The 12,834-nt window shown below is 35.3% G+C and overlaps 2 protein-coding genes across 2 annotated transcripts in view; one reads left to right on the top strand and one right to left on the bottom strand.

The window, feature by feature from the left end:
• The first annotated feature begins 1,711 nt into the window (after window positions 1-1,711).
• On the top strand, window positions 1,712-10,994 carry mmadhcb (metabolism of cobalamin associated Db). The gene is made up of 8 exons (XM_052142913.1): window positions 1,712-1,802; window positions 2,350-2,388; window positions 2,522-2,660; window positions 2,759-2,976; window positions 3,170-3,278; window positions 3,714-3,844; window positions 6,587-6,673; window positions 6,775-10,994. Exons 2-8 carry the CDS (start codon window positions 2,380-2,382, stop codon window positions 6,967-6,969), a joined length of 888 nt encoding a protein of 295 aa, XP_051998873.1. The 5' UTR covers window positions 1,712-1,802; window positions 2,350-2,379; the 3' UTR covers window positions 6,970-10,994.
• The window catches only part of lypd6 (LY6/PLAUR domain containing 6), a 47,391-nt gene continuing 38,501 nt past the window's right edge, over window positions 3,945-12,834 (bottom strand). The window contains exon 5 of the mRNA XM_052142918.1: window positions 3,945-4,397. Coding sequence (XP_051998878.1) covers window positions 4,257-4,397 — 141 coding nt within the window. The 3' untranslated portion in view covers window positions 3,945-4,256. The remainder of the gene's footprint in view (window positions 4,398-12,834) is intronic.

Here is a 12,834-nt window from a genome sequence, read left to right as displayed (position 1 = left end):
TTTAATATATATATATATATATAAATTGAGTATGAATATGCAAAATATAAAATGTTTTATGTTAAAAATTAATATGTTGCAATAATTTTATTTTTGTCTACAAAACTAATTTCAAACATTTAAGCATATGCCTTCAGATAAAAAGATTTTTAAGATCATTGGAAACATTTCAGGCATGTGACCCCAAACCTTTGTGTGAAATTATAATATTCATCCCTGCATAGCTGCAGTAAATGTCCAGTTATCATATCTGTCTGGGATTTTAAAAAGTGGAAAGCTCATAGTGTTTGCTTTTACGTATTAAATATTTCTACACTTACTGTGTAACATGTTTTTCATTTCAAGCTACAGCTGCCAATTAAATGCATTTGCAAGAAAAAAAAAAAATCTAGAATATTTTTTTACAAAGCAAACAGAATGTGCTTTCCACTCTTTATGTCCCTCACACAGATGGAAGATTACTGGAAGATTTTCACTGAGGAGAAACACTAGAACAGTCTGCATAACTGAGGTTTCTCAAACATATTTCTGAGGAAAAGAGATGCATGACATGACTGTTGACGAATCTGACAATGCACCATGTGCCGATGTTGTGCCGAAATCTGACTCCCCACCAGATTCTTATTCCCCTGATTGGTCCCTATCCCTAAAGGCCACATCTACACCTTCCCCTAAACCACGATGGGAGAAAGTAGCCTCTGGTTGTTCCTTGCAGGATACTCCATATGGTTAGGATTAGGGAGGGGGCGGGGTTAGGGCATCTGTTGTCTCCCAGGAACAAATAGAGGCCCATTTGTGCAATGGGCAGCCTTAAACATACCCATACAAGGTCACAGTTCTGCACAGTGCTTTTATTTTCTTATGTACATAATGTTGTGTTAAATGCTTATTTTATTTTATATTGTATTGTATATTGTTATTATAGTTTTTATTTTATTTTTATTCATTACCCGGCACCTAATTTTAATTCTATTTTCATTGTTATTTGTTACTATTTTATTATTATTGTTTGTCTTGTCATGATCTGTTTTGTGTAATGCTTTGGCAATATTGTATGTAAACACAATCATGCCAATAAAGTACTTTCAAATTTAAAATTGAGTGAGAAATCAGCACGACAACTGACATGTCCAATCATTGATGATTAAAACTCAAATTAAATTTTCTAGTTGGAGAGTGTGAATGACTAACTATTTGTGTGACAATTGTTTTTTTTTTTTTTTAATCTTTCTGTCTAGAAGAGCGAGACGAGAGAGAGAGAGAGAGAGAGAGAGAGAGAGAGAGAGAGAGAGAGAGAGAGAGATCATGCATCAGTTGCAGCTAAACTGAACATATACTCTTATGTTCATAATGTCCTGTCAAATGCATATTTTATTTTATATTGTATAGTGTATATTGTTATTTTATTTGATTAATTACCTGGCACCTTATTTTAATTCTATCTTATCATTATTATTTGTCTTGTCATTATCTGTTTTGTGTACTAATGCTTTGGCAATATTGTATGTAAACACAATCATGCTAATAAAGTACTTTTAAATTGAAATTGACAATTGAAAATTGAGAGAGAGAGAGAGAGAGAGAGAGAGAGAGAGAGAGAGAGAGAGAGAGAGAGAGAGAGAGAGAGAGAAATTGTTACAGACAACATTTCTTATATCTACTGACATCTTGTGGAGCTGTAATGAATTGCAGGAACTGTTTTTGTTTGTCCCTTACAGGTTGCCGTAATTACGTATTCATAAGGTTAAAGGAGACTAGCTTCTAGCAAGCAAACAGCTAAGATAAGTCATACAAATATTCAGGTAAGAACAAATACATTCGTTATCTAAATATACTTACTGCTTATTCACAAAGAGAGTGCCAAAGAAGATATAATACAAGTTATGTGTCAGTTTTAAAGGAGTGTTATTAAATGCGACCCCAACTTATTTAGTTAGCATCTATGCTAATGACACAGTTGTGTAGACTCGGATTGTGTCATTAACTGTCTATATTTTTGTATTCTTTTCTGGTCAAAACATTTCAGTTTTGGTCAATAACTTTATACACTTCCTTTATTGAACCTACGAACATTATTATTCAACATGTCACTTAAAATGAAATTGAATCTGCTGTAATACACCTTGCTAATTTCTAAGATGTGTATAACAACAAATTTGTTATAAGTTGTTCTCATAGGAAATATTTGCTACTCAGGAAAATATTTTACTAATGTTGCAGTTTCTTTTAACCCTTTATTTACCCGTTCAGATAAAAAAAAATAAATAAATACCTTCACTGTGTGTTTGGAGCTATATTTCATTGCTCTGGCTTTTTCTGACTTATAGTCGTTTTATTTTCTACCCACAGTCCATTCTTGAACAAGAGAAGCCCAACAGGATGACCAGTGTATGTGTACTTTTCAGTTCTGCAATTTGCCCATTCAGTTTGTCATATGCAAAGGGTTACATGCATAGTCGAAGAACCTAAAAAACGAATTTAATCATAGATGTGTAGTAATATGTGTCTTCTGTTCTCTCAGGTGCTCTGTGGCAGAGCTCGGCTGGTGACATACCTGCCGGGGCTTCACGTTCTAGTTCACCGTGTTGTAGGGGCCAGAACTTTCTCTGGGGCATCTGGTTCAGATGAGCCACACCTGAACAACACAACCCCTGACATTGGTGAATAAGTGCATTTATCTGTATTATACCAAAGAAATCTGAGTTACTGATATAAAGGCTATATAGACCATTTAGTAACATTCTGTGTTTGTTATTAGCGCCGAGGACAGTGTGGCCAGATGACACCATGGGCCCGTTTGGACCTCAGGATAAACGTTTCCAATTGCCGGGTAACATTGGTTTTGACTGCCATTTAGAGGGCACTGTCCAGCAGAAGACTGCACCAATCCACAGTGTGATGCCAGATGTGCTCACTGCTCAGTCTAGCTGCGAGAGGCACAACTTCATCCTGGCCCAGTTCATCCACGAACTTCATGTATGATCCTTCGAGACCGAATTATCTCTTTTTGGAATAGACTTAATTTGTGATTGTAATAATATCTTGTATATAAAAAAAGGGATTTCTAATCTTAATGATAAAGTTTGTTCATTATGTTGTGTGATTATAAGTTCAGATATTCTAATTCTTGTTCCTGATGACTTCCTGTTTTTTTTTTTGTTTTAAATAGGAAAGTGATAAAACCGCTGCAGCACAGGACATCAATAAAGCAGAAAATTATTTTGATCATTCCATTGTGGAGTGTGCTGTTCAGTCTTGCCCTGAACTGTTAAAGAGAGGTATGCATGCTTCAGTCTCAAGACTAGCTGAGCTTCTCAGGTTTAACCTGAACTAGTGTAATGCTTTATAACTATCTAATAAGAAGGGAAGGGTGTCCTAGTAGGGCTGAGCTCTGTCTGGGACAATTTTGTAGGTACACATTAAAATCAGGTTTGTGTTAAATGGTGTTGTGTACAATTTGGCCACAAGAGGGTAGCATTTCCATTATTATGTTAGACACTTAATGTAGCATTTAGTTTAAGAACAATTTAAAGTTAAGTTTAGCCATGAGTGTGTAACTACTGTACAGAATACACCATATTAGCTTTTTTTCTGCAGTGTAGCTTTACTCCGTCATATACAGCAAGTATTTTATTTGAGTGTCAACCAAACGTGATTGTTGTTTATTTATGCAGTTGGCTCTAGTTTTGTGTCCCTTTTGTCTTGTTATTCAGATTTTGAGTCAATGTTTCCTGAAGCACCGTCAGCTAGCATGATGGTGGTCACCGTTACTCAAAGGACACAGAACGATATGACGGCCTGGACTGAAAAGGTGGACCAGGAGAGAGAACAGCTGCTGGCTCAGGTGAGTTGATCTAGTTGTTTTACTTAACTGGACTCAGTGACATAGATTACTTGGTAACACTTATGTTCCAATAATGTTCCATTTGTTAACATTAGTTAACATGAACTAACAATGAACAATAAAGTCTTAAGTTGTATATATTTACATTAGTTGATACACTGTTAACTAACATAAACATAGATTAATGCTGTCAAAATTATATTGTTCATTGTTTGGTCATGATACCTAATGTATAAACTAATGTTAACATGTACAATGTTTGATTTTAAAAATGTATTACTGTACAGCTCTGGGCAAAAATGATCAGTTTCTCTGGATTTACTATTTATAAGGATGTGTTGGAGTAAAATGTACAGATAGCTATTGGGTGACTTTATGCCACTCTTGGCACAAAAAATCAAGCAGCTTGACTTTATTTGACTTGTTGGCTTGTGGCCATCCATCTTAAGGTGGAGGTTAAGGTCTGGAGATTGGGCTGTCCATGACCGGTCTTGATCCCGTGGTCTTCCATCCACACCTTGATTGACCTGGCTGTGTGGCATGGAGCATTGTTCTGCTGGAAAAAACAATCCTTATAGTTTGGGAACACTGTCAGAGCAGAAGGAAGTGACATGCCTTGATTCATGCGTCCTTCACAAAGACAAATCTGCCCAATTCCAGCCTTGCTTAAGCACCCCCTGATCATCATGATCCTCCGGCAAATTTCACAGTGGGTCGAGACACTGTGCTTGATGGCCACTCCAGGTCTCCATCTAACCATAAGATGACCAGGTGGTTTAATTTGTCACGTTTACATTGTGAATTAATGATGGTTATCCTCAACAAACTATACAGGGTCATATGCGCCAATTACCCTTTATTGTAATTTATGGACATGTAAAATGTTAATGTTCATAATACAGACAAACGAAATGTGATAGTGGCATATCTTATTTTGGCCAGATGTGTAAATGGCTTTCGTGGCAGATGGCACAGGAGTGAGGTGTACTGAATTGGAGGTGTAGCATTGGATGTATTTTAAGGTCTACCTTTAAACTCTGTGCCTCTTTGCTTAACATCATGGGAAAATCAAAAGAAATCAGCCAATACCTTAGAAACATTATTGTGGACCTCCACAAGACTGTTTCATCCAGATCTTACTTTTTGGAGAAATGTCCCCTGGTCTAATGAACCAAAAATGTAACTGTTTGGCCATAATGACCATCATTATGTTTAGAGGAAAAAGGGTGAGGCTTGCAAGCTGAAGAACGCCATCCCAACCGTGAAGAATATGGGTGGCAGCATCGTGTTGTGGGGATGATTTGCTGCAGGAGGGACTAGTGCTCTTCACAAAATAGATGGCATCATGAGGAAGGAAAATGATGTGGATATCTCAAGACATCAGCCAGGAAGTTAAAGCTTGGTTGCAAATGGGTCTTCCAAATGGACAATGACCCCAAGCATACCTCCAAAGTTGTGGCAAAATGGCTTAAGGGCAACAAAGTCAAGGGATTGGAGTGGCCATCACAAAGCCCTGACCTAAATCCGATAGACAATTTGTGGGCAGAACTGAAAAAGTGTGTTCTTACAACTTATTGTAAGAATTTTGTGGAAGTCTACCCAAAAATGCTTGACCCAAGTCAAACAATTTAAAGGCTATGCTTCCAAATACTAACATAGTGTATGTAAACTTCTGACCCACTGGGAATGTGATGAGATCTCTTCTATTATTCTGACGTTTCACATTCTTTCCCTTTTTCTCACCAATTTGGAATGCCCAATTCTCAATATGCTCGAAGTCCTCATGGTGGTGTAAGTGTCTCGCCTCAGTCCATGTGGCGTTGGATGAATCTCAGTTGCCTTCGCATCTGAGACCGTCAATCTTATCACATGGCTTGTTGAGCGCGTTACCGTGGAGAAGTAGCACATGTGGAGGCCCAAGCAATTCTCCGATGCATCCACGTACAACTCACCATGCGCCCCATCGAGAGCGAGAACCACACATTATAGCGATCAGGAGGAGGTTACCCCATGTGCCTCTACCCTCCCCATTTTATGCAGTGAATTTCTTTACTGAATTATAATGATTAATTCAGTAAAGAAATTCACTGCAAAAAATCTTATTGTTATCAAGAGTTTTTGTCTTGTTTTCCATTTTAAAATGGTCTAAAAATCCTTTAAAACAAGTTACAATTTCATGAGAAAATACTTAATATTTGGACTTGTTTTAAGAAAATGTATCCTAATAAAAAGTATTTTCATTTAGAGGTACTTTTAAAAGATGATTTTGTCTGCTTTATTGTTAGTAAGCATGTTTAATACAACCTTTTAAGTTGGACACAAGCTGAATAATCTGTTAAGTGCTAATGATTAATCGAAACTTTAGTGCCTTTTAAGTGATTTTGTTTTTCATTGTCTTTTGTCTTAACAAATTTGTAAGGCTGAAGTACATTAGAACATGTTTGTGACAAAGTGAGATAGTTGTGACTCTGCAATGCATGCCTTTTGAGAGTCTTTGTTATTTACTGTCTGGTTCACATGGCTGTGGGGCTCTTGTGCAATTGGCATGGTGCCCAGCTCTTGGAATACTGGAGTGACCGTATTATTCTCATGGTATTTGTTTATTTGTGGGCCACTACATTTCAAAGGGAAGCTTTATAACTGAGCATGTGCCAAAGCATTGTTGTAAGCTAACTTAATGCATGCTCCATGGTTTTCGAAAGATTACTGAATGGAGAGTGTTGATAATTGTGTTATATGCAGTTTATTGCAGGTGCTAAGGAGATATGTTTAGCGCTCCGAACAGAAGGATTTTGGGCAGATTTCATTGACCCATCCTCTGGTCTTGCAGTAAGTCACAAACTAGTACCAACCTCAAGAAACAGTCCAAAAGCTGCTGCTAAACTTTTAACATGTCTTAATCTCTGTGACTTTTTATTCTCTTTCCTCAGTTTTTTGGATCATACACAAACAACACCCTCTTTGAAACGGATGAAAGGTATCGCCATTTAGGTTTTCAGATCGAGGATCTGGGCTGTTGTAAAGTGATCCGGCACACGATGTGGGGGACGCACGCTTTTGTGGGGACACTTTTCACTACAGCGCCACCCAACAGCCAAATCATGAAGAAGCTACAGGGGCATTAAAGTTAAAGATACCATGTCACCATGGGAACACTATCAGTCTCAAAACCAGAATGCAGATTGAAACAATCTTTGTGTTTAATTTTTTTAATTTTATTTTTTTAACACCATTCAACAAAATCAAAAACATACTTGTGTCCAATAGTGCACACAACGAAGTTGCTCAATGGTGATGAGAAATGTGTATTTATTTTTGTAGAACAAAAGGCACTTTTGATGTGACTTTGATTTTGGTTGCTTGTGTTACAGAGCATTGTTCTGTGTCAGTAAAAAGTATGTTAGATGTTACATCTCTTGAGAAGCTCTCTCTCTGTGTTGCCTTTCTTTTAATGCAAACCTCAAAGAAACTTATTCTGAAAGCAGTTGTAGAGTTCAGATTGTTTTCTGCCACATTGCTCCATCAGAATTGGGAAGTACCGGTCAATGGTGATTAAGTTATTAAGTAGTGTACGACATATTAATCAAAGAATAGAAGTAATCCAGGGCCTTTCAACTTAATTCAGTTATTCAGGAAAAGATTTCTCTATATGTCCATGATAGACACAATAAATAAGAAAGGAGGATTGTTCTCTGTAATGTTTGTTTTATTTTAGAGATTAGATATCTTAGCCTGTCTCTAAACTGAATGGTGAAGGTTTAGGCCTGATTAGCTTGAAGCGATCAAAAGTAACAGTTGCTGGGGTCGGCATCTCATGGGTGTCAATAGAATTCTGAATCAGATCTGATGTACTATAATCAGTTATCATTCAACTTTGAGACTTCAATTATTTAGCCAATTCTTCACTCTCCATTAGTACATGTCTGTCAGTGAATATGTGTTAAGCTCTGTCTGTAATCATTCTGAAATGCATCTATAGGAGTAAGACACAAGCCGAGATAATGGCAAGTTTTTTCTTATTACATTTAAAATCTATGGCATTATTTAATCAGATATTCCCTATTGCTTACAGCTTTTCTGCCCTTGAAATATGTTGAGTCAACAATTGTATGGCAAGTGCATTGAATTTGTACAAGCTACCATTTTATTATAATAACCACCATCTGAAGATGTAATTGAAGATATTTACCAAAAGAACATTTAGCTGTCCGTGTGGTCTAATCAAGGTGTATTTGGTTGTTAAAAGACAGGCTGCGTTTGGATATTAAATCATGCTTTTGGGACAACGGACATCACCCCATGCATGTCTAACAGCCAAGCTTGATTGATGTAGCTATCAAGTAAATTGTCCCTCCCCTTTGTTAATCTGAAAGCTTGCTGTTTCACTAAAGTCATGGGACTATTCTAGAGTAATGCGATAATTAATTTTTAATAGTTATAATGATTATAAAGTGAATTGTTCCTTTAACCCCTCCAGAGGAACTTTATAAATGTTTGAATATATAAATCGCCACTGTGTTGATATATATACAAATATATTCTTATACACTTGACTGAAATGTTTCTCATAATCTTAAAATTAGTTTTGTTAACCAAAATATAATAGTAACACCATATAAATTTATTTCATTATAAAACTAAAATTTAATAAAAACAAAATTAAGTTTTTGAAATTGTTGATTTGGACCAAATATAAAGAAAAGCAGTCAATAACTGCCCAACATAGATGGGAACTCCTTCAATAGTGTTTAAAAAACATCCCAGGATGATACCTCAAGTAGGTGGTTGAGAAAATGTCTAGAGTACATTTCTGCAAATTGTAGTCAAAAGAGTGACTACTTTGAAGATGCTAAAATTTAACACAGTTTTGATTTATTTTGGATGTTGTTTAGTCACAACATAATTCCCATTGTTCAGTTTATGTTATTCCATAGTTTTGATGACTTTACTATTATTCTAAAATGTGAAAAAAAAAGTTATATATATATATATATATATAAAATAAAGAATGAATAAGTGTTTCAAAACTTTTACCCAATAGTGTGTGTGTATATATATATATATATATATATATATAGATAAAATAAAAATGGACCAGCTGACCAAGGTATCTGCACATCTCAATTCAAAGAAACATGAGGCTTTAAGTCCAAGATCAGATAAAATTTGGTTTTCAAACACTGAATTATGTTTTGGAATTAATCACTTAGAAAACATGAAATAATATTTATTTAATTTTTTTGCATTTTATTTGTCATGATTTATTTCACTCTTTTTTTTAACATTTAACAGTCCCTTACTGCTTCCTACAGTTCTTTAAGTTTCTTCTTAACTGTAAGTGTAAGATTAATTATATATTTAAAAATAAATGATAATATTTTAATATTATTTCTCGTTCTCAACTAAAGGATTTGCAATTGTGGAATAATTCAAAATCACACGAGGAAACGAGTCATGCATTTTTAAATGGGGTTACAAATCTAGGTCAGACAGCCATCTTGTTACTTTCCTGATAAATGAATTATTCAAACACCCCCGATTATGAAATGTCTGTGTATTTGATCAATACAGGTCCTATTTAAATCCTGTGTCATTGTTTTGAAGATGTCCTTTGAAATCATATTTATTGCACCTGAGACACATTTGACAGTGGAGGTGTAGAGAATTCAAATGGATTCAATGTATGAAAGTATATCAACATAAAATCAAGAAAATCAACTGGTGATCAAAAAATACTGTTAAAACTGTGTGTAATGGGTAAGAGGGGGGGAGGAGTGCTTCTCTCCCCCTTGTTAGGCCAGTGACAACCAAAGCAAGGCCAGCAAAGCAAAGGAAAACCTGATGTCAGAGGTCTGTTCAGACAATGGAACATTCCCATTAGTTATCTGCCAACACTTTCCTGTTTTTAGAAACCAGCTAAGATTTACATTGGCTTGGTCAGAGAGCTTTTTAAGTAGATATGACTATACATATTCTCTGAACTGGCCAAACAATGGAAGGTGATTTTACAGGGTTAAAACTAAGGACAGTATCCAGGTATCTGCTGTGGCAATTTACATTTCAATAACGACACCCTTTAAAGTTGATTTGTATATTTAACCTTTTCATTTTTCCAGAGTCAAGTTTTGATGACTTTTGCAAACTGGCAGAACTGATAATTCATCAGACAGAACATAAGACCAAAAACTCTCAAGTCTGTGTTGTTTAAGCTCATGTGCTCTTTTTTCATTCAGCTCTGTGTATTCTGATTCGTAATCCTTTTAGGGCTTTCTCTGCAGGAATTTCAACGAATTAAGGCTGAAAATAAAGTTAACACTTGTAATGAACAAGAGAACTCAGACAGAATGAGCCAGAACAGTTTACACATGTATAAAATAATTGGATCTTCAAAAACTACTTTATTTGACTCTGCAGACAGTTGATGCTGAACCAGATTTTCTTATATTTTCAACAAATAATTAAGTATTTTTAAAGATATTTCCAATGTTCTACAAAATGATTATCAAACTATTTTTCCTTTAGATCTGGCTTTTTGTGGACTATTTTTGCTCACATTTTCTGTCCTGCTTGCATTGCTATATTTTAAAAGTTTGTTGAATGATAGAATTACTCGATTCTGCACTTCTCTTAGTCCACCCCTTCCTCAGGTCTTCTCAAAACACTTCAGCAGACATTCTTCCTGTCCTGTGAGATTTTCCCACTGTCTCTGTCTTCCTTTGAAGACAGTTTTTTTCACACTTACATCATTATCTGTTGTTGCCTCCACCTTGTTCTGGAAATGATTAGGAATTCACATGATGTTGGTCAGTAAAATGTGATGTTGAGTTTGTTCTGCGTGTTTGGCTTCATGCAGTAATCCAGGTGTTTCAGGAACACAAATAACCTCTGCTCTCTGTCTGTTCACATTGTCATTATGAAACCATTTTTAGTTTTCGTATCCTTGACACATTTTCAAGCCTTGTAACTTCAAAGTGCATGGCATGCTTAAAAACACAATCTTGTGTACACTGTAAAAAGTATAACCTGCAATTGTTACGTTAAGTAGTTTTTCTTTACCTGATGTTACAATGTATTCAACAACAGGTTGATTCTGTGATGTTATATCAGCTGGACTGCAATAAAACCAGTTCATTTAGATGTTATGACATGAAGCACACTTTTTAGGTTAACATGTTTTTCAATGTATAACCTTGTCAAAGGTATGATTCTCTATAACCAATAAAGCCATTATTTATGCTTTTTTTTTAGCTACATTTCTCTCAATACAATTGTATAACAGTAGTCAAGTCTGTCAATACAAACTTTGATGTTAGCTTGACAAATGTTGACATTAGACATAAGAGTCATAATGATTATTATATTGTACAAACTATATATATTCTATCCCCTACCCCTAAATCTACCCCTCACAGAAAACTTGCATTTTTACATTAAAAAAAAACATTATTTAGTATGTTTTTTAAACTGTTTGAATTGCAGGGACACCAGGGGTGTCCTCATAAACCACATTTATGGCACAATACCCTCGGAATTACTAGTTTATAACTTAAAAAATGTTTTGCGTAAACCACAAAAAAACAACTCACACACACACACACACACATGTTGTGTTTCCATGTTTTATGGGGACTTTCCATAGACATAATGGTTTTTATACTGTACAAACTTTATATTCTATCCCCTAAACCTAACCCTACCCCTAAACCTAACCCTCACAGAAAACTTTCTGCATTTTTACATTTTCAAAAAACATAATTTAGTATGATTTATAAGCTGTTTTCCTCATGGGGACCGACAAAATGTCCCCACAAGGTCAAAAATTTCGGGTTTTACTATCCTTATGGGGACATTTGGTCCCCACAAAGTGATAAATACACGCTCACACACACACACACACACACACACACACACACACACACACACACACACACACAAATTCATAATTTTGGTCTTGGTTTAAGGATTTTGGAAAAACCTTTGTCAAGCCAACATAAGTATAATTATTAATTTTATGCAAAGGAATAAGTTATTAGAAAAAAAAAAAAAATGTATGGTAAAATAAACTTGCCGCTGTGGTCGCCAGAAATGTGCATTAAAAATGGTTATGTTATTAGAATGTAATACAGTGGCATTACAGAATGCTATTATGGTGCCTATATGTTTCATACATTTTACTTATTAAAGCATAATTGAAAAAAATATTTTAAAGTGTATGTATTGTCTTGCTAAATGACATTCAATGTTAATTGTAAAACAATTCATTCTAATTCACACAATATTTAACAGTAAAAATATACAGAATTTTGGAATATAATATCACTACTTACAGCAGTTACCAAATAACAATTTTCACTTTAGAATTTTTGCATTCCTTTTCTGTACAAATTAGTAAAAACAAATGATATTCTATACTCCAGTCTTAATGCCACATGCATCATTGCAGTAGAATTAAAACTGCTGAGATTGTGAGAAAAATTCTTCCTTCTGTCATTAATATGTTTTTGTCTCATGCAATATTAAACCTTTATTTTTACATGTGGCTGAAGCACGCTGGACGCAGACAGTTGTCGTTTTCCCCACAGTTAAGAAGGGCTGCACTTGTTTCCATCGCTGCTCAATCTATCCCAAAGCTCTGCAGTAGAGTAATTAAAATCCCAGCATGGCCATACTGAACAGGATATGCTGCCATGTCTCCAACAATAAGGGTCATTCTTTGGACTCCAGACAAGGTACCTGAAACCTTGCCTGCAACAGCTCTTGATCATTAAAAACATGTTACTGCTCATCTGGAAAGTCAGCTCGAGAGGGAATTTGACTTTGAATCGGCAGGGAATGAGCCAAGAAACTGGATTAGCAGAGGAAAGCAAGAAGTTAAAGGCAGCTTTTGTTGATTGTCAAAATGTTTTTTTTTTTTGCAATTACAATTGTTCAGCGATCTGAACAAAACACATTCCAAAACATTAGTTGATGCATAAACTAGCAATAAGCAA

Source organism: Xyrauchen texanus, chromosome 14 (assembly GCF_025860055.1).
Source record: "Xyrauchen texanus isolate HMW12.3.18 chromosome 14, RBS_HiC_50CHRs, whole genome shotgun sequence".
Taxonomy (NCBI): domain Eukaryota; kingdom Metazoa; phylum Chordata; class Actinopteri; order Cypriniformes; family Catostomidae; genus Xyrauchen; species Xyrauchen texanus.
Note: the sequence above shows the minus strand (reverse complement) of the source record. Positions and strands in the feature narration are given on the sequence as shown.